The 23787-nt window shown below is 28.8% G+C and overlaps 1 protein-coding gene across 2 annotated transcripts in view; it reads left to right on the forward strand.

The window, feature by feature from the left end:
* The window catches only part of Prp5 (pre-mRNA processing factor 5), a 122305-nt gene that overhangs the window by 68329 nt on the left and 30189 nt on the right, over positions 1-23787 (forward strand). For both annotated transcript variants that reach the window (XM_075365141.1, XM_075365132.1), the window contains 5 exons: positions 4402-4561; positions 6427-6543; positions 9682-9882; positions 13748-13830; positions 20107-20226. In XM_075365141.1, coding sequence (XP_075221256.1) covers positions 4402-4561; positions 6427-6543; positions 9682-9882; positions 13748-13830; positions 20107-20226 — 681 coding nt within the window. The remainder of the gene's footprint in view (positions 1-4401; positions 4562-6426; positions 6544-9681; positions 9883-13747; positions 13831-20106; positions 20227-23787) is intronic.

Consider the following 23787-nt stretch of genomic DNA (forward strand, 5'->3'; position numbering starts at 1 on the left):
TCTCTTCGTATACACACTCTACCTCATCATCATCATGGGCGCTTGTAGGCATATAAACGTTAACAATCGTTGTCGGTTTAGGTTTTGATTTTATCCTTATTACAATGATTCTATCGCTATGCGTTTTGAAATACTCCACTCTCCTCCCTATCTTCTTGTTCATCACGAAACCTACTCCTGCCTGCCCATTATTTGACGCTGAGTTAATTACTCTAAAATCACCTGACCAAAAGTCGCCTTCCTCTTCCCACCGAACCTCACTAATTCCTACTATATCCACATTTGTCCTACCCATTTCCCTTTTTAAATTTTCTAGCCTACCTACCTTTTTTAAGCTTCTAACATTCCACGCTCCGACTCGTAGAATGTTATTTTTTAATTTTCTGGTGACCCCTTCCTTAGTAGTCCCCACCCGGAGATCCGAACGGGGGACTATTTTACCTCCGGAATATTTTACCAAGGAAGGCGCCTCCATTATTGCTATGTGAAAATGCAGAGAGCCACATTTTCTTGGAAAAAAAAGCAGCTGTAGTTTTCCATTGCTTTCAGCTGCGCAGTACTCAGAGGACTGAGTGATGTTGATACGGCCGTTTAAGTCATTGTGACTCACGCCCCTAACAACTACTGAAAGAGCTGCTGCCCTCTTTCAGGAATCATTCCTTAGTCTGGCTCTCAACAGATACCTCTCCGATATGGTTGCACCTTCGGTCCAGCTACTCTGTATCCCTAAGCACTCAAGCCCCCTCACCAACGGCAAGGTCTCATGATTCATAGAGGAGGTCATGAGGACTGTCATGATAACTGATGTATTTGTTTTATCCGATTTTACTATTAAAAGATTGTATTTAATTTTTCTCTTAATTGGTAAATTATTTATTTATTGATAAATTGTTTATTAGTAAATTTTTATTTTTTTTTTATATTGTAGCTAATAATATTATGCAACTATAATATTATCTGTAGGATTCATTCTGTTGGAAGTTATTTCAAAATCCACTAACAATAATATTAATTTTATTATTATCATTTAAATTGATATTTAAGTTTAAAATTTTATTACTTAGGTAAAACTGATAAACATAATTTTTGTTTCCTAACATGCGATAAATGATTTTAATCTGTTTTTTGATGCTGAATACGAATATGAACTCAGAATCTTTCTATCGCCCACTATTTTTGAATAATTTTTAATTTTAATTAAAGGAATTTTTTCAACATATAGTTAGCATTTTAAGCTCCTATATTGTATTTAGTTAGCTCATGTTTTATTGTTTAACTTTGTTAATATAATTTGTGAGCTATAAATAAACAATACTAGACAGAGAATTACATCATATCTAATACTGAAGAATGAGCCTTCATTGACAAGATTAATTATGTCTGTGCAGGTCAAAACATGAAGCTGAAAACATAGCTGTGTTGTTTGTTGTGTTTACTGTAAAATCAAATAGAAAAAACATTACACCTTTAATTAAAAAAGAAGGCATCCACATTTGTCTGAAAGTACAAAGTATCATTTGTACTTTCAGTGTAAAATTGGTGATCAGGATAAGATGTGGCTCCTCATTTAATATGCACTAACTGTTCTGTTTATTTAAGAGGATGGCTGAAAGGTGCACAGAAGGCTTTGCCATTTGGTGTATCTATGGTTTGGCATGAACCAAACGATCATGTAACAACCAATTGTTACTTTTGTTTAATAAGTGTGTCTGGAATTTCTAAAAAATCTAAACATACTGTAAAATATCCTTCATTGTAATCTGCAATCAGGCCTTTACCTCACAGTGAAATTATTCCAGTTCCTGAGCCGTCTGTGAATATGTTTCGAAAGCAGCAATGAAGCATCAGGCAGTATTGAAGAAGACAACAATGATTTTTATTTTCTATTATCTTCCAATAAGTCACATCTTATATCACAAGGTGAATTAAATGACTTGGTTAGGATTTAAATTTATCAAAAAATCAAGCTGAACTGTTAGGACCAAGACTGCAAGGTTGGAATTTACTTCAAAATAATACAAAAATTTTGAGCTTTTGAAGCTGACAAAAAGAATTTTCTCAATACTTTATTGATGAAAATAATTTGGTTTATTGCACAAATATTGATGAGCTTATGTTGTACATAGGACAAGTTCATAAACCTGAGGACTGGCACCTTTTCGTAGATTTGTCCAAGTATATTTTAAAAGTGGTTCTATTTCACAACAGTAAAAAATATCCTTCAAAACCAATCACTTGTGGCATTAATTTGAAAGAGACATACGATGTGATGAAAGACATTCTTGAAAAAATAAATCATAAAAACATAGCTGGAACATATGTGGTGATTTGAAAGTTATAGCTATTTTGTTTAGACATGCAGTTAGGCTATACTAGTACACAGTTAGGGTATTCTAAGTACTAAGTGGGACAGCCGAGCTAGGGATAAACATTATGTTACCAAAGAGTGGAAGAAACAAGACAACTTAACTCCAAATGGGAAAAATATTATTCATGAGTTAGTTAGTTGAGTTTTGGGTTAGTTGAACCCAAAAAAATATTTTTACTCCCTCTCTATATCAAGCAAGGGGCTAATGAAAAATATTGTAAAAGCAGTGAAGAGGATAGTCACAGGTTTTTGTACATCAGGCAGAAATTTCCGAATGTAAGTGAAGAAAAAATTAAAGAAGGAATATTTGTTGGTCCTCAGATAAGAGAGTTGGTCAAAGATGATGTATGTAACTCAGTGTTAAGTAATATAGAAAGTGCAGCTTGGGCTTCATTTAAAGAGGTTTGCAAACATTTTCTCAGTAAACAAAAATCCGACAATTACCAAAATATTGTTAATCAACTTCTTAATTCATAAAGAGCTATGGGATGTAATATGTCTTTGAAAATACATTTCCTCCACTCACATCTAGATTTTTTCCTGGACAACTTTGGAGACGTAAATGATGAAAATGGTGAACATTTCCACCAAGGCATTTTGGTGATGGCAAGCCACTATAAAGGGAAATGGTATACTAACATGCTAGCCGATTACTGTTGGACATTAATTTGGGATGTGCCTGAGGCTATTTATAAAAGAAAAGCATCAGCAAAATCATTCTAACACAGGTATATGGCCATGCAAAATTATAAATTTGACAGATTTTAGCTAAATTTTCCCTTAATTTTTTTTTGAAACGTAATTTTTTAAAAGTAAGGGTGATAGAAAACCTGTATTTACTGATCTGTAATGTAGGCAAAAAAGCAATTCAAGAAATGGTATCACACTTAGAGAAAGATTAATTTTTTTTTGTCTATCAGTGTAATTATCCAGATTTTCTTGAAAATGTGTAAAATTAGGTTTTCAAGTAATTATGATGCAAAATTTATTAATCAGAAACAGTATGGTAATAATTATAATAATAGTTCAATAAAAATAAATGTAAACCTAATTTTATACATTTTCAAGAAAATTTGGTTAATAACATATGTAATACATTTTTAAATTTAACAAATTTCAATTTTAATGATAAGACTAAATCATTTCAATGATTTGAAAACTTTGGAAAACAGTTAAGTAGATATTATAATTTTGTAAATCTGCGGATTGAATAAATTGGTTTTTACAATCTAACATAATACTTAATTTTTTTCTCAACAAAGCTAATGCTAAAGTGCAGTAACATGGAGCATTGATATTCTTTTTCTTTTATTCATTTTTATTTTACTTTGAGAATCAGAACCTCTAGCCATCAGATATTTTAAATATTTTGTGATATAAGGTTGATATGTATATGAGGGTGAGTCTATATAGACTTAGGCTGACCAATTCTTAGAGGTTGTTGTTAACATTAAATCCCAGTGACTCTCTAAACTACTTGGCATATTTACAGAAATTTTTAAAATTCATCAAGTTTGTAAACAAAGAAAATTACTGCACATAACTACCTGTAACCATTAAAAATAATTATTGAGAGTTTGACAGAATTTTAGATGCAAGGAACTTCAGTCAAAATATCAAAATAGTTTCTGTATTATAAACACATTTAATATAAATTTTGGATGTCTGCTTTACTCTGAAGAATAACACAGCTTTACTTATTTCAAAAACCTTACTTATTTCAAAACATTTTGTAAAAATATAGATAAAGACTTTTAACTATCTAAAATATTTATTTTAATAGCTTTGGCTAAGTAATACCTTTGGCCAATAATTTTTGGTGGGTGGGTGGCTGGGTATGTGGGTTTGTGTATATGTGTTAGTTACTCTGGGATTATTAAACTAAGGAGAACAGGATTTATTGTGTTTATTTCATAAATTATGTCTGAATTCTTAAAATTAATATAAATGGCTTTGACCGAGTGAGTAAAGAGAGTGAATGAGTATATGATTTGAGATGAAGTTTTTCTCACAGTTTAATTTATTTTTTATAGGAATTGGAAGGTATCAGAGTTAAAGGTAAAGGCTGTCCAAAACCAATCAAAAGTTGGGCACAGTGTGGTGTTAGCAAAAAAATGTTAGATGCTCTGAAAAAGCAGGATTATGAGAAACCAACTCCAATACAGGCACAAGCCATACCAGCCATCATGTCAGGTTAGAAAAAGTTATTTTGCTGTATTTGATGCAGTTTTTATTTTTGGTTTGCTGATGTTAATCTACATTTGATAAATCTTAAAATTAATTTAAAATACAAATAAATTTAAAGTACAAGGAAGTCATGTGCTGTCCACATTAGATTTTTTGCATTCATTTTAGCATTCAAAAGTTAAGTTTTATATATAAATCTTTTTTAAATAACAAAAATAATTTACATCTTATCATTACATTCATTACATTTATCATTATTACATTTTAATGTACTTCGGCCTCAGTATATTGCAACTGTGTTGCAGTATATTGCAAAACTTATATTTTATTTTGTGACTGAATGAGGGCTTTGTAAATATTTACATTATTGAGGTACAATAAATAATCATTCATGTTCAGAAATAGATAAATATATAAAAGAGTAATACTAATTAATAGATAAACGAAAATTAAACTCAGATCGTATGCAGAAAACATGTTTGTAGAAACACTATCTTTACGTGTGTTTTTCTGATCTAGACTATAAGCCCAGAGGGGTCCGAGGTTACTTGTCAGATTGGCTGAGCCCATCATCAATTTGTATGACCTTTCAGATTCTTTACGAGTATATCTAATAATTGATTAAGTGAATAATTAAGACTATAAGCCCAACTATAGTTTCCTAAATCAGGCTTACCGTTTCTGAGACAGCAAAAATATCATTTGAATGTTTAGAAATAATTGTTTAGTAATTTTTTGAAAATTTTTAGTAGTAGCCAATAAAATAAAAGTTAAAAAATAACTAACTTCAGATCGGTGCACTAAAAATTAATTCTTTTTAAATTATTAAAATGTTGACTTTTTAATTCAACATACAACTACAACCAGCTTACCTAGTACCTACTACTGAAGAAAATTTGTACCTACTACAAACCAGTTTACCCCGTAAACTGATGACAACTTCAAAAAATCAAAATGTAAAGAATTAATAAAGCATTAATTTTTTTTATTATTTTAGTGCAATTTTTTGAAACTGGGATTTTTGTTTTGTATTTATTTAAAATTTTAATAGTTAAAATGTATTTTTCAAATTTCATTTTTCTAAAACTGAAAGGGCGATCTTGAGTTTTACAATTTTTAATTCAGGAAATTGTATTATATTTTGTGCATCAATCTGTGAATTGGGAATGATTTACCAATACACTAGTAAAATATTACTGTGGGAGATAAATTATTTAAAGGCTTAAACTTTTTTAAACAATTTGGTATATTAACCATATAGTTGTTATATGGTTATATTCAAAACTGCCAATTCATATATTTTTAATTGCATTGCTAACATAACAAAAATAAACTAGCCAGTACCAAAGTTATCATTGTAGATTTTTTTTAACAATAAAAAATAAAAAGCAAAATCTGTGGGTGAAATATGGATACAAATTTAGACAGAAAATTATTTCACAAATAGTAATCTGGTGGTACATAAACCAGTTATAACATTTATAAAAACAGTTACTGTGATCCAGTCACAGGACCTGGCAGTTTAGTATTAACTGTTACATCTAATTCCAACAAATCTTATATTCAAAGGCTTAATCCCACCCTTATCATTGTTACTTGAATATATTATAAAACCTAATTGCAAAAAAACAGTTCTTATAATTTTTTAAAAGCAAATTAGATTAAGAAAAACAAATACTACTACCCTATGTAATTTAAAATATTAAAACCAGTGTAGAAATCACTGTAAATGTATTGAAACATTGGTTTATCATGTTTGAAAAATGATTATACTATTTAATTTTAGTTTTCATTCCCTCTCACCACTAGTTTATGTTATTTATTTTTATTACAGTATAGTAAATGATTTTTGATTGTTTTTTTTTTTTCAGGCAGAGATTTAATTGGTATTGCTAAAACTGGCAGTGGTAAAACTCTAGCATTTGTATTACCTATGCTAAGACATATAATGGATCAGCCACCATTGGAAGCAAATGATGGACCAATTGGTAAGCTGTTTTTTATTTAGCCTCCCAATAAAGACAACTATATGATTTTAATCTCTAATGTTTCTTTGTGTGATATCAATTTTTAATAATGAATTTATATAGTTTAAAGTGATTCAAACTTCTTTTTTTGTTTTTTGTTCTATTTAAAATGATTCAAACTTTTATTTTTTTGTTCTGGTAAAGATTCATATTGTATTACTAATCTGTTCTGTATGTTTGTAATAATCCAATCGCATAGGCTCTATTTCTTTTACAGAATCTGTAAAATGTGAACAATTATGAAATACTATACAATTGTTACATTATGTAATTATATACCGGGTGATATTTAAGGATGGAAACACCTTTATACTGCATATCTGAGAGGTATTTAGAGGCAGAAAAAAATGGGGTTCTACATAGTTTAAAAAAATTTGCAATATGGTGGGTTTTTAATCTTTATTCGCCATCCTGGATCCACCATATTGAATTAAACTTAATTCCTTTAAATAGAAAGGTGGACATATTACATATGATTCGAATTTTTAATTTTAAAAGAAAAACCATGGTGAAACCTATTTTTCTGTCAATGCCTTTAAATTATAAGCATTAAAATTTGCAATGACGGAGAAATCATGTTAACAATAAAACGAGGTGAAACACACTGCATGAACAATTTTATTACATATTAAATTCATAATGCATACATTAACAAAATTTAAACAGCACTGTAATATTGATAATAATAAACAATAATTAATAATTAACAACACAACAACAAATTAAACAGTTATATAAACTGATATTTACTTTAAACATTACAAAATTTATTTTAAAATTTTAAATAGATGTTTTTGATCATAAATTACTAATGAAATAAATGTTGAAAGCATACCATTCTACAACTAATGTTCAAAATGCTTCCTCTCTACAGCTTGGCAGTGTGCTAACCTCAAGTAATATCCGTTTGTAACTAGTTGTATCATGTCTGGTGGTACACGAGCAGATTCGTCAAGTATTCTTTTCAATTCGTCAATGTCTGCAGGTTTTGTTTTGTAAACATCACGCTTCAGGTGCCATAAAAAAAAGGTAATCCCGAGGAGACAGGTCTGGGGACCTGCAGGCCATTCTACAGCCCTCTATGACCTATCCAGTGATTTGTAAATTGTTCATTTAAAATTTACCTTGCCCTTAGATAATAACGAGATGGTACCCCATTTTGCTGAAACCATACATTATTGTTTAATTCTTGTTCAACATTTTCCTGGATATTTGGTAAAATCCTATTGGCTAACAAGTTGCAGTAAGCATCTCCTGTAAGATTGTCATCTAAAATGAAAGGCCCTACAGTACAGTGACAAATGATCCCGCCCCAAACGTTCACTTTCTGAGAGTGCTGTGTATGAGCTTCCAACATCCATCTAGGATTATTTTAGCTCCAGTGTCAACAGTTTTGCTTATTCACATGGCCATTTAACATAAAAGTCGCTTCATCAGTAAATATTATTGAATTAGAATTTGCATCTAATTTTTGCATTATAGTATCACAATACCCAACTCGGAAAAATCATTTTTTGAAAGTTTTTGCACCAACTGTAGCTTATAAGGGTGAAATTTATTTGTTTTAAGAATTTTTTGAACTGAAAAATAACTGATGTCATGTAGGATAACAGCTCTCCGAATCGATGAATGAGAGGGTCTTCAATAAAGATCTGCAATACATCAATCATTAGCATCAGTTGTAACAGTTCTTGGTCTACCAGTGTGTGGACAATTCTTTACAGTACCAGTTTCTTCAAATCACTCTACTGTCTTGATCATAGTCAATTTACTTAGGTTCTCTGTTTTGAAGTCTATTATTAAATAAATCACATACCTCTTGTAAAGGCTGAACTCCCACATACCTCTACATTATCAACAGAGTTATTCTTTCAGTTTCACTTAAAAATTTTCTTGTAAAATTTTAAATCTAAATCATGTGTCATATTATACTTTCCTATTTAAAAAAATTAACTTTGATTTAACATGGCAGATCCATGATGGTGGACAAAAATTTAAAACCCACCATAATGCAGATATTTTTTTAACATATAAAACCCCATTTTTTTTCTCCCTACAAATAATTCAGATATGTAGTATAAAGCTGTTTCCTTACTGAAATATCATTCTGCATATACATAATTGTAAATATACTTCTAACTACAGTTTGAATAATTGTAATAGTTCAGCTGCAATAGTTCATTTAAAATCAGTAGAAATTAAATTTAGAACAACATTCAAAAATAGAACTAAATGTCTGTTGGGCATTTTTTTCTCTTTTTGCACTTTCTGTTTAATTATATATTTTAAATATGCACGCAGTTTAGAATTTTTGGCTTCTTGAATGTTACCATTTGAAAATTATTTGTAATTATAAAACTATGTAGTTGTTTTTAATTTAAAAAAACTGGGTAAGTCATGTTAAAAAAATGTTTAATTCAATTAAAAGTAATAGCCTCTAGATTAAGTTTTTTAAAGTAAGTTTTTTTTTATGAATGTGAATTATGATTTCATTGATTTATGATAAAGCATATTACTTTGGAAAGACTGTATGAACATGCAAAAATGTAAAAAAGATAAAAATAAACATCCTATTCCATATTCAAAATAACGGTTTTTTTTGTTTTTGTGATCACATTGTAGGAAGATATGATATATATTTTATTTATATATTGTTAATAAATTTATATTTACTTGATTTTTAAATAATTTTTTTAATTAATTTGTATATCCTGTGATCATGCTCAAAGTTTAATAAATTTTTATTATTGTTTTCTGATAAATTATTAGGGATTTATAACATAAAATATTATAAATCCATTTGTTGTTAGATTTAATTATGAGATAAGTATTAGATGTAATGTTTTAGTACAATTAACTCTTACTGTTAAAGTGTAGTACAGTTAAAACTGATACCAAACATTATGAACAAATTATAAAAACTAATTAGCTACTGTATTCTGAACACGTAATTTACACTGTTATACAAATATGACCTGAAACTTAATAAAAATTTCCCTTGAGATTGTTTTCTAAAAGTGTATGTGTTGTTGCTATAATGATTTGCCTACCTATTTATTTCTGATTTTCTACACACTTTTTATACATTATAATTTTCAGCTCTTATAATGGCACCTACTAGAGAGTTATGCATGCAAATCGGTAAAGAGACTCGTAAGTTTACTAAATCACTTAACTTAAGAGTTGTTTGTGTTTATGGTGGTACTGGTATATCTGAGCAAATAGCTGAATTAAAACGTGGAGCTGAAATAATTGTATGTACACCTGGAAGAATGATTGACATGCTGGCTGCCAACAGTGGTAAGTGGATACGTTTTTAGTATATAATAGATAAAATTGTAAATGCTACACTTAATAAGATTTAAGAACAAATGACCTCTACGGGTTTACTAACCAATATCAGATCATTTATGCAACTTTTACAATACTTCTTACATTTCTTTGTCTCTTACCTTTACGTCCATTTACACTTATTTCGTTTAAAACTGAGTTTTCAAACAGAGTTTCCTTTTTGTAATTTCTGTCATTAATAAATTTTACTGACCACACTCAAGGAAAAATGTGATTCAAGTTGACTGATTATGGCAACATTACTTTTTAAAATTAACTGACTGAATGTACATTCGAATGATTATCATTTGGGGAAGTAGGCTATTAGCTATAAATTAAATCACTTGTAAATTATCAGCCCACCAGGCTGATCTAGTGGTTAACTCATCATCGCAAATCAGCTAATTTTGAAGTTGAGAGTTCTAAGGTTCAAATCCTAATAAAGGCAGTTACTTTTATACGAATTTGAATATTAGATCATAGATACCAGTGTTCTTTAGTGGTTGGATTTCCATTAACCATACTTCTCAGAAGTGGTCAACCTTAGACTGTACAAAACTGCACTTCATTCACATTCATACATATTATCCACATTCATCCTCTGAAGTAAAACCTTACGGTGGTCCCACCGACTAAACAGAAAAAGAAAGAGGGCTCACTTCGCTTGCCCTTCCTGTCTAGCCAGGTAGCTTTGCTCCTGGACCCCCACTGTTTTCATTATCCTCTTGGTTGTGAGAATAATACTGATGAGTAGCAATTAAAGCCTGAAAAGCTCTTTCCTCTGTTTTTCTTCATTCTTGACATAGAAGCTCTGATAACCCCTCACATCCACTCAAGGAGGCTAGGCCTCGATCTATGGTTTAAAACCATCCCAAGGATAAAATGAATGAATGAATGTATCCTGAAAATTTGAAAGTGGTTGGTTGGTTTTCATGTGATGCTCTATACCCCCCTCGATTATTTCAAAAACTATCAAGTTTGGTGCAAAATGCCATTGATATCTTCAGGTCATTTTTTTCCTCTATTAGAATATAACAAACATTTGCTTTGCTCGATTTGATATTAGCATTAAACGCACACACACACACTCAATTTTTTTAATAGTATAGATTTCAGAAGTATAAGAATTAGTACGTTTTATGAAATTATTATTTCATTGTGATGTAAATTTTTCAAATTAATTACCATTATTTTTAATTATACCTTCTAGAATGTTAAAAACTTAGTTAACTTTTTTTTAAATTATTTAATTATTTATACTATATAGTTTATTATTTATTTCAGTGCATAGTCACAGTGATATCATAGTGTTTAAATTTTAAAAAATGAGGTTAAATATTTTAAAGTATAATATCATTGTTAATTTTATATGAGTAATCTTTATAAACCCGGTAATTAATTGTTATGATTTTTTTTGTTTAAAAGAATATTTTTTAGACAAAACAACTTCTTTGGGAAAAAAAGTTAGAATTTGGTTATATTTAATCATAAAAATATTGTAAAATAAATACTGTTTAAAAAAGCTGTAGAAAACAAAATTTTTTACATTATATTTTTATACTTGTTTTGAAATTTTTAATGTTCATTATAGATTACTAAGGAGTTATGTATTCATTATAAATTACTAAGGAGGTAGGTATTCTTTGAGTTACTGCTTTGTAACGCATGATATTTTATCATGTAAATAATTTTTACTTATTTCCTGTTTGTTCATTTTTTATGTAAAACATAAATCTCTATTTTTTACTAGGAGTTAATACTAGCAGAACAATAAATAAAGGGGACATTTTGAAGAGATAGCATAGCGGTAAGGCATCTTGCAAAATATAAACATTGTTTTATGTATTGGGTATAACAATATACTTCTGCTGCGAAAGTTTCTCATTGATTAACTTTCTGCAGAGCATAACAGCCCTGTAGTAGGCAGTAATAACAGCGTATTTACAAGATTATGAAAATCCAAGTCACAAAAAAAGTATTTTAAGCAAACAATGATTTTAAACAAATAATCTAGACCCATAAATAAAAAAGTCTTTGGTTATTTAGTAGTGGTAGTTTGAAAAATGCTCATTAGTAATTAGAAAAAAAAGAACTTAAGCAAGCAATATATGATGTTTTAACTTTTATGACATACCAGATTGAACCATTATTCGTAACTTGTTGGATGTGAATGGTTTCTATGAATTATGCTCACATCTTGCCAGATCACATGAGGGAAAAAAAAATAGTAGGAAGCAGCGTAATTAAACATTGAAAGTTATAGATTGAGAAAGAATATGGCATCATAATTTGCTAGAATTCAGTGATTATTCTGTGTTCATAACTAGGACTACTAGTAGCAAGCTGATGTGATGATGTATGAGTTTAGTAGAGCAGTTTGCTGTTCCCTGTAGCATGTCAACATCTCATGTATAGGGTTTGTTTTTTTAGAATATGCATTAGTTTAGTAAAACAAGTATATAGGTTTTTCTTTTTAAATTTTTTATATAGTGTAGAAAATTTTAACTGGAGTTATGGTTACATCCAGTTGAAAAAGCCAAGTTTTCTACATTGAGTGTTTTGTGCTATAATGATTTTGATTTTAGGACATAACAGTTAATGGAAAAAGTAGACAAAGAAGACGATTAGTTATTACAGCTGTTGGATAATGTAAATAAAGTTTTTAGTAAGGATATTGAGGTGGAAAACATGCATTAAAGTTAATGATATATATGAAGTTGTGACATAACAAAAATTCAATCTGTTAAAAGTGGAAGAGTAAAATGGATGATGACAGTCTGAAAAATGAATACCAAATTTTTTACAATGTGAAAAAATTCTGTAACTCTCAAGGATAATAAAAAAATAAAAAATTGCCTCTCTAGATTTCCAAAGCCATAGAAAAATGAATGGTCTGTAATCATATATTTTCTTTGACCAATTTTTTAAGCCTTAAAAAATAAATTTATATCACTATCACATTATATTCACAATTTTCAGGTCTTTGAAGTACTGTGATTCCACTTATATTGGTTGGTAATTGTCCAAAAGTAGTCACAAGATTATCTTTTGATATATGTATTAACATCCTGAATAATTAATTTGTTTTATGAACTTCTGTATATTAAATTAAGAGACTCCACAATACTATGATCTACATAGCATCCAGGAGGCATCATGTATTGTTTGCTCTAAGTTCTTTTTATTTATTATTAATGAACATTTTTCAAACTATCACTAAATAACCAAAGACTTTTATTTATGGCCTTAGATTATTATTTGTTTAAAATAATTGTTGTGATCATTTAAATTACTTTTTTCATCACCTCGCTTTTTATTCTTATACCTACCTGCTTTATTGAATGTTTTATTTTAAATGTCAGCTGCTGACTTTGGCATTCAAGAAGCTGTGCTGTGTAAGGCGATTCAGCATCTAATTATATGAATAAGAACCCATTAAAAATATCATGGCTATTATTTACTTTCCTCAATATAACTATCTAAAATAAGAAAAATATGATAAATATAATTTTAATTGCTAACATTTTATTTTTGTACTGTGACAACTCTGAAACTGCAAATTGTAAATTCATGAATAATGTAGAATTACTGAGTATTATAATTTCTAGTTTAATAAATTAACTTAAAAAAATTAAAAAATTTAAATATTTTAGTTTAAGTTCTGGCATATCATTTATATCCTTTAAAAAAAAAAATAGTTATAATGCCATTGATTTCAAATAGTTCAGATTTTGGAATCTAAATGATTTTCCTGTCAATTCTTCATTAACAAATGTAAAAAGCTGTTGATTCATGCATTGTTATTTGATGATTGTTTTTAAAAAATTATTTTCAGGAAGAGTAACAAATCTGAGGAGAGTCACATACATTGTGCTGGATGAAGCAGACAGAATGTTTGATATGGGATTTGAACCACAAGTAATGATTAATAAATTTAATTATTAATGTGTAAAAGATTCTAGTTTTTATGCATGGATAGTGTGTTTATGTATTAGTTTAAAAAGTAAAAGCGTGTTCATTAACTCTGGTTAACTGGAACAATAAGGAAATATGGTATCCCAATTAACTTATATGACACTTTTTCTACTTGAAAAATGCCGTAGTATAGCCTCTGTTCTACTAGTAAATTTTAAAATCTGCTTAATGACAGAGATATGGTAAAATCATTTTGAATACTGTTCGAAATTTATATTTCATATAGGTCGGTATCATTTTTTTTATTAAAGGGAAGGGGATTATATTATATTACCCAAATAATACTATGAATCACCCTTTTGTTTACCAGTTCCATTTAACATCTCTAAAATAGATTTATTGCTTTCTAAGATTTTTCATGACTTCATAGACAAAATAAAATCCTTAAATTACATCATTATAAAATTATTCATTCATGTTTTTTCTGATGTTAGTTGATTTCACAACGCATTATGAATTCATAATTCTGTATCACAAACACTTTAAATTTATTCAAGGAGAATGGAAAGGTTAACAATCACCTCCACTAATAATATGTTTCAGTTTACTCATTGCTGCTTACCTGCCTGTGCATCTGATAATTAGCCTATGTGAGATAACATTACAGTTTATAAATAAATGTTTTATTCTGATCACAGATTGTGTAGATCATGTCATTATAAGATACATTATAAAATAAAAAATTGTGATTATGTTAATGGTTTTTAATATATGCAAATTAAATAATGTTAAGGTTAATCTATTAAACAAAAAATTACAAAAACATAATTCACAATTCAGAAGGCATTGTTGAAAATAATAGTATTATTAAAATATTCATTATACAGTAATACTGTTTACGTAAAAGTAAATCATTTAATTGTATTTTAAATAATTATGTGGGAACATTTTTCAAATGGTTTGATAGTTTATTAAAAATGGCAACGAAAGCGTAATAAGCCTGTTTGTTGTCAGCCAAAGTAATATATTGAAAGGAGTTCCATTTTCCAGTTTGGTGATGTAAATATTATTATTTTTAAGCATAAAAACAAAATTGCACATTTATAAGGAAGATGTCTCAATTACAGATTTTTTAGCTTAATATTTACAATATTGCAATGTGTATTTTAATCATATTCATTAAATCATAGACACAGATTAGTGCATATGATCATATTCAGTCATAGGAAGATATTAATATTAGTCATAGGCAAATTAAATGGGGTTTTTATTTTTTTAATAGAACTGTTTTTTTTTTTAATATTAAGCCTTTCATAGTTAGATAATAGTGTGATTATTATGTCATTGTTCATGTACATATATATATATATATATATATATATATAAATTTTGTACTAATGTATTAAATGAGTGCTGCTACCTACGCAATTTTAATAAGACTGTGGTCTCCCTCAAACACTGTCTGATGGTTTTTCAAATTGAAATTTTGTTTGTATATATGTATGTAATATTTTTCTAATATATTTAATTTTATATCATCTTTATTAATTTCTAAAATTTCTAAATTTATGTTAATATCAAAACTAAAATATTTACTGTTTATTAGATGGTCTGCCATATTAGATAAATCCAATTTATTATTTTTGTAATTTCTATAATGTTTAAGAAATCTAGTTTTAAAGGATTTATTTGTTTTTCCCATATAAATACCATTACAATCATTACATATAATATTACAAATTTCACACAGATAGTTTATTGTATTATTATATTTTATTTTTTATTTTTAAATATTTTATTAAGTGGTTATTAGGTTCATATGCTGGTTTAAATATGTCTTTACTGTAAGTTTTTGAAATGTTTTCAGTGATATTATATATGTTTTCACTTTTTTGTGTCTTATTATGTATTGGTTGAAAGGTAGTTATATTATTGTCGTGTCTTGATAGTTGTACTTTTATAAATATTATTAATTAAAGTAGTATCGTATATGTTGAATATGATACCACTTTTTTAACCACTATATGTTTTATGATGTTAATTTCATTATTTCACTTATCTTTGTTATTAAATGTAAATTTTATTGCTCTATTAATTATACTTGTATTAGTGTTAATTTTATGAGATTTGGGAGATTTGATTTTTTTATGTACTGTTGTATTATTAGATGTAGGTTTTCTATATACTGATGTTTCGGTTTGGTTTTCCTTGTTTATCTTAATAATGACATCTAAATAATTTAACATTCTATCATTATCTATTTCAAATGTGAATTTTAAATCTTCACAAGTATAATATATTTAGACCCGTTTTGAGTTGTAATAATAATAATTTAAAATACCATTCTAGATTATATTCTATTGAACCAATTGGCCTTAAGTTAGCTGAACTACCAAAAATTCATTAATTAAACATCACAATGCAATCTTTCATCAGTTATAATAATTTTATCAAACATGGCCCATTGGTATGATTATACAATATTAATAATTTACCAACACACTTACCAACAACTTTCTTATATGTGTTCAAGTTTATCAGTTTTAAACTTGTCCCCTGTTAGATTATATCCAAAGTAATAGATAAAATTCTTAGGAAAAAATGAGTTTTTTATTTTGAATTTAATAAATGAACTTTTTTTAATTAAATAACAAATATACACAAAAAATTTCTACCTAAAGGATTTTCACTGTCAGCAATTATATCACAAATATATTTACAGGGTTTTGAGTGTAAATTAGTACATGTAATCACTCATACACATAAAGTTTTAATATGGACATGGTAAGTTGATGATGATATTCCCATTATATAACCCAGTAATAAACAATGAACATCTAAAATATTAAATTAAATTCTTATAATGAAAATTTAAAATCTACATTTGAAATAGATAATGATAGAATGATTGTTAAATTATTTAAATGGCATTATTGAAATAAACAAGGGCAACCAAACTGAAACGTCAGTATACAGAAAACCTACATCTAATAATATAACAATTCATAAAAAATTAAATCACCTAAGTCTTCCAAAATTAACAGTGGTTGAAAATGGATATGATACTATTGTAATTAATAATATTTATAAAAAAAATAATTATCAGAACATGATAAATAACTATCTTACAACAAATACATAATAAGACAAAAAAGTGAAAACATATACAGAGTGGGTGGGAATTAACTCCCTATTGAAAATGTTTATAAAGTTTTTCATACTTAACTAATTTTCACAAAACAAAAAAACATTTTGTTGCTTACAATGGTAGAATTGTTATGTTATGCATTGCTAAAATTCCAAATTAGCACCATCATTTTCCACCAGTTTTCGTAGACAGATGGGGATGTTTGCGACAGACTTCAGCAGATAATCCATCTGAACTTGGCAAATTCGCTCCTCCAATTCATCAAGAGGTTTTGGTTTTCTGCAATAAACTTCCTCTTTCACCCACCCTCAGTGGAAGAAGTTGCGGGGTGTTAGGTCAGGACTACTTACTGGCCACTCAAGGGGGCCACGACATCCCAACCAGCATCCTGGAAAATGGGTGTCGAGCCATGCATAGACAGGACTTGCGAAGTGAGGCAGGGCCTCATCTTGCATAAAGATTAGGTCATTCTAATTGTCCCATGAGGATACAATAACGTGAACATGATCTTCAAGCATATCAAGATTCCGTTCTACATTCATTATGTTCCAAATGAGATATCGACTTAAAACTTTCATGGATGTCATGCTGCAACACACTCGACCTTTGGGCGATGTTGGCCTTTTTCAACATCTACCTTCAGATCCTCTGTTGCCCAATAATAACAATTGTGCCAGTTAACAAACCTCCCAACATGAAGCACGGCTTCATCTGACCACAGGATATTGCCGAATATATCGGACCATCTTCATACCAAGCAAGCATCATCTCCCCATATTCCAACTGATGATCACAGTCTTTGGGCGATAATTACTGGCAGTAATGTGGTTTTCATGAAAAAAAAATTCAATTATTTCTTCAGAACAGTTCGGATTGTGTGTCAGGTTAAACCACTTTTGGGCGAGATGCCTGTCTGTGATTTCTGAGGCCTTTGAGTGAACATTTCCTAAACCACTTGCACATTTTCCTTCGTTATGGATGTTAAGGGGCGACCGCGTCTCCTAACTTGTGATACAGAACCTGTGTCCATTAACTTTGAGTGGCAATTCCTTATGGTCTTTACATCTACCAAGGCAAGAGGTCCTTTCACACTTTCCTTATGGTCTTTACATCTACCAAGGCAAGCGGTCCTTTCACACTTTGCCACCATCTCTGTACTTGTACCACAGACCGCTATACTTCATACCAGGATAACAGCTGAGCCAGCTCACACAAGGTTAGATGTTGCGCCATGGTCCACCACTGATACTTGCAGTGACATAAATGAGATATCATGTAGTAATTTCTACCATTGTAAGGAACAAGATGCTTTTTTGTTTCATGAAAATTGGTTAAGTATTAAAAAAGTTATAAACAATTTTCAATAGGGAGTTAATTCCCACCCACTCGGTACATTAAGTATCTATACACTGATAATGTCATGGAAAACATTACTAAAATGTACAGTAAAGAAATATTTAAACCAGCATATAAACCTAATAACCACTCAATAAAATATTTAAAAAACAAAAATAAATAATAAATAAGATCTGTGGAATTTATAACATATGTAATTATTGTAATAGTTTTTATATTGGAAAAACAAATTAATCCTTTAAAACTAGATTTCTTGAACATTATAGAAATTATAAAAATAATAAATTGCATTTATCTAATTTGGCAGGCCATCTAATAAACAGTAATCATTCTAGTTTTGATATTAATGTAAATTTAGAGATATTAGAAAATATTAAAAATTATATAAAATTTAAATATATCAGAAAAATATTACATATATAAAATACAAACAAAATTTCAATTTGATAAACTGTCATACTGTGTTTGAAGGAGACAACAGTCTTATAAAAACTCCAATAGATATCATTACTTGTAATAAATCAGTACAGAATTTTCATTATTTTATTATTTTTACATTTTAGTATGCAGTTTAATTTAAATCCTGACCAAGTATGCAGGATCCTGCAAAACTATTTTCTTTGTAAAATTAAGGTAAGATGTGTCTTATCTCAATATTCTACGCTAGATGGTTTATATTAATAGAATTAAAAATATAATCTAATAGTATAGAGTTATAATATGAGTCTTAACAAGATTAATTTCTGTAAAATAATGCATATGTTTGAAATTTTATTACTATAAACCACCTAGTACAGAATATTTGTGATATCAGTATTCTGTGCTAGGTGGTTTATATTAATAGAATTTAAAATATATGTATATTATTTTATGAACTTAATCTTATCCTTATGTACTATTAAATTATATTTTACATTTATTAATGTAAACCAACTAGTACAGAATGTTGAATAATCACCTAGTACAGAGGAATAATATGAATCTTAAAAAGATTAATTTCACTAAAATATATGTATTGTACTGGAAGAGATTGATGGTGAATTTTAAAGAATGAATTTTGAGAGGATTCAGAAAATGATGGATTTTTGTATTTCATCATTGAATTCTGAGGAGAAGATGAATATATCATCATCAGTAACGAATAAACAACAGATGCTCAATAATATTATGTCACCAACAGAAGTTCACTAAAATAACTTTCTGATATCAGGTAATCATAGAATTCAGTTTGATATTACTATTTGTGTTATGCTATACTCATGTTATTGGTTTAATTCTTACATCAACTATTTATTTGAATTAATAGTATTCAATAACATTTATAGTTTATTTTAATAGTATTGGTATAATACTTATACCAAATATTTCAATTAACAGTTCTTTGAAAAATTAGTTGATTGTGAATTTGTAAGTGAATAGATTATAAAATATGCTGAATCATTTTTTCAATCTTTGACTTTGAAACTGCAGCCTCGTCTAAAATATTGCATTTAAAATATTATTATTAAAATAACAATAATATTATTTTACTTTCCTTATTCTGCAGCTATCAATATTGTGTTTAAACACCACTTGGCTGTCATATTTGTCAAAATGGGAACCAAAATTAAAATACTAGTTTTTTCTTTTTCTAAATTTTGACAGAGCATCAGTTTCATTTAAGATATTTTTTACCTCCCAAGCCAAAATAGAATAAAGCACATGTGTGTATTTTTAAGTAATATAAATATCTAATTTCATAATTAATTAAATTCAAAATGAATTTTCTCCTACAGGTAATGAGAATAATAGAAAATGTACGACCTGACCGACAAACAGTTATGTTTAGTGCAACATTCCCAAGGCAGATGGAAGCGCTAGCCCGTAGAATATTAACTAAACCAATTGAAGTTCAGGTATATTTATTTAATTGTTTAATAGTAAATTAATGTATTTGTCACATTATATAAATATGACTAATACTATAATCTTTTTCAAACCATTTTTTTTTTTTTATGTAATGGAAGCAAGCTTATTGTTAATAATGTTAGACATATTGTATGATATTTTCTTGTACTTCAGTATTTTCTCATCTTCTGTTTCACCTTAATTAAAAGTCTTTATAAAATAAAAAATAGTTATTTACTCAAAAATTAGAATTTGTTGATTGCAATGACAAAGTACAGCAGACAACAAATTTGTGGACAAAATTTTATATATACATATATACTGCATAACAAAATGAGTAAATAAAATGTAATTGAATGAAAAATTAGATAAAAATAAAACTGGTATTAATTAACACAAACACCATCCTAAATAAATAGTCCATGATACCACGTTTTGCTACTCAATCCAGGCAAGCACAAACACATACATCTGTTACATATATCATTGATTATCGTCATACTCACACAGAATAGTTAATAGAAATATGATTAAAAATCATCAGATCATATGAAACAAAATTAAGAATATGCACACACAGTATGTGCCACCAGTTTCCAAGCTTAGATTGATAATGGTTACTACCAAACATAAAAGGATTTACTCTTTGCTTGATAACCTCCTGTTACTTAATAATTTTTTAATTTTTACGAATTAATGCAGTAATTTTGAAACTATTAAATTGTGTGTTTTAAACTGAAATAACAAATGATGAAATATTATTTATTAATTTTTAAAAACATTGTAAATATAGAAAATCGATTTAATTAAAAACAATTCATTGAAAATTATTACTAATTTATTCATTTTTGTATTTTTTAAATAAAAACATACAATATAATATAATAAAAATCAAAACAACCTGTAAAGATTTTGCAAATATAATACAAAGAAATAATAAATAGAAATGGATATAAAAACATAAAATATAAATAGATTATAAATAAATTGGATATTTAAACATCATATATTGGTAATGTGGATAACACTAGTAAGAAATTTCTGTTACATGCATAATTAATCAAGATATGTCTTTTTTGCACTGATTTCAAATCTACAAACCAAAATTGAATGGAAAGCAAATTTTTTTTTAGTAATAAGGATTTAGAAATACTTTTTTAAGGAATTAAATTTTAAAATATACATAATAGATATTAACTTTTATACATTTACTTTTCTTTAGTTTCTTCCATATTCAGCCTCTGGAATGTCCCTTTTCAGTCTCTAGCAGTAATTGGCAAGCACTATCAGGCTCCATTTTCTCTGGCAGCATGTTTCCATCATTGATATATCCTGGTAAAAGCATTTATCGTGCTGATCGCTTACATCACCAAGGTTAGATGGAAAAAAATCCAAATTTGAATACTTTTTTTTTTGACACATATTACCTTGGTCATTACAATCCATTGCTTTGACAAAATTGTTCATCGGATCAAATTTGACGTGTAGTAGTGGAAGATGCACATTCTTTGGATTCACAAATGCTTGCCAAATAACATTTATCTGCTCAGCCATGAGTGCTTCTCACTTCCGCTATTCTTTTTAATGTAGTGGTTTTCTTGTCTCTATTGCCCTACTCAAAGCCTGCCTAAGAAACAGCAGTACTCAATATAACCAAACTGCAGTCCTAATAAAATGGCTCACCTTTAGGTCTCTATATTTGTGTCAAGAATACTTTTCATACTATATCATTGTCAGTAAAAATTTCATATTGTCATATGTCTCTTTCATTTACTGCATATATGAGAATTGTTGGTTTCTCATTTCAATTGTGAAGGAGGATGCTTTCAAACTCTTTTTGGAGGAATCTGTAAATAATTTCCATTCCGTAGGATTTTGTGATCCTAGTAAATCCAGTAAAGAATTTACATTGATGCAGTACACTATTATCTTGCAAGGAGAACAGGTGCTGAAATTCTTGCTGCTTAACTTAGAAAATACATATTTTAGTAGCACTTTAGAGGAGATTCCTGCCTTTTACTATTGACCTTGCATTTTAGAGCAATTAGAATCATGAACCAGATCATTAAATTTTGTTTAAGTAATTTTGTGAAATTCAGTGCTATAATCTTGAAATTTGTATCTTCTTATTTATCACTTCCTAAATCACCATAGACTTCTTCTTTATCATTTTCTTTTAAACTTCATGTTTTGGTGAAACTAGAATAGGTAACTTTTATCTATGTGAAATAGGTCTTATGGCTTAAGAAAGACTAGAATATACAACACATTTCTCGAATTTACTTATGGTCCCTTTAATTTTTGTGATACAAAAATAACAGTCTCTTAAGTAGTTGTTAAGTTCTCAATACCATAGAAACAGCAAAAAGCATATGTCGTAGATTCCGACTAAAGCCAGTTGCTTTGTAAAATTATGCAAGAATTACAACAATTATGAGATGTCCAAGACTTATCCTGACCTGACACCAAAGAGAACCTCCATGTGGCAGATTTGGTCGCTACACCATCCACTCCATACCACCATCCACCATACATATGAGCTTTCCAGAGGTCATCTTCAGAACCTCGGCAAAAAGCATCTCTCACCCTTGTTTTTGCCTCAGTCAGGAAGCCACTGATGTGAATACTACATGTGATTTTTCCATATCTAAATAAACATAATACTACAAAACCTTTTAACACAAGAACAACAAAACCAAAACACAGGAAAGACCAGGTGGAACCCCAAATTCCCTAGGCAATCCGTTCTCTTGCCAGGTACGTGAAGGATTTTCAACAATTACACGTTCAGCCCGGTATTTCCAATTCTCACGGAGATCTAATGTCTGTCTTGATGATGTGATAATTATTTTAAATTTTAGCCTATTTGCCCAAACAGGCGAAAGGACTGACACCAAAACATGAACCTCCCAAACAGTCTTTAAGAAGAAGCATCATTGTGGTCTTCTCCAGACTGAATGTCATCTTATTTTGATGACCTTACTACTCAAGAATTCTGCATACCAGGGTAGCTTGGAGCTCAGCTTCCCTCCACGAGCTTCCTTCAACCAGCAGGAGCCCATCATCAGCATAAGCCACGATGAGACACCAGCCATGCAATCTCAGCCACAGAAGGGAATCAAACTCCACCAGCCACAACAATAGACCCAAGACGTTGCCTTGAGGACAGCCCTTGGACAGCATCTTGCCTACCCTCACAGAGCAGACTTATCCTGACTTCCTATTTTACATCTGATATAGAGTTCATATTATTCTTTTAAGCTAAATGAGTAATATTTCTTCTTTGAGATTTAAAAGTTAATTCACCACACGTAGCAAAACTTATTAAGACGATTTATTCAACTACGAATCAAATATAAATTACTAGCAATATATAAAAATGTATTAAGCACTACAAAAACAATACACTTTATATTAGAAAAAGTAGAAAAACAAAAGAACTCACAATGGTATTCACAAAAAAGCCAAAATGAAACTGATTCTCTGGTCTGAGTTATTCCATAGTAGAAATAGTGATTGAAATAACTGTTTAAATTTTGATGTCATTACTAAAAGCTATTAATTAAACC

Source organism: Lycorma delicatula, chromosome 1 (assembly GCF_047948215.1).
Source record: "Lycorma delicatula isolate Av1 chromosome 1, ASM4794821v1, whole genome shotgun sequence".
Classification (NCBI taxonomy): Eukaryota; Metazoa; Arthropoda; class Insecta; order Hemiptera; family Fulgoridae; genus Lycorma; species Lycorma delicatula.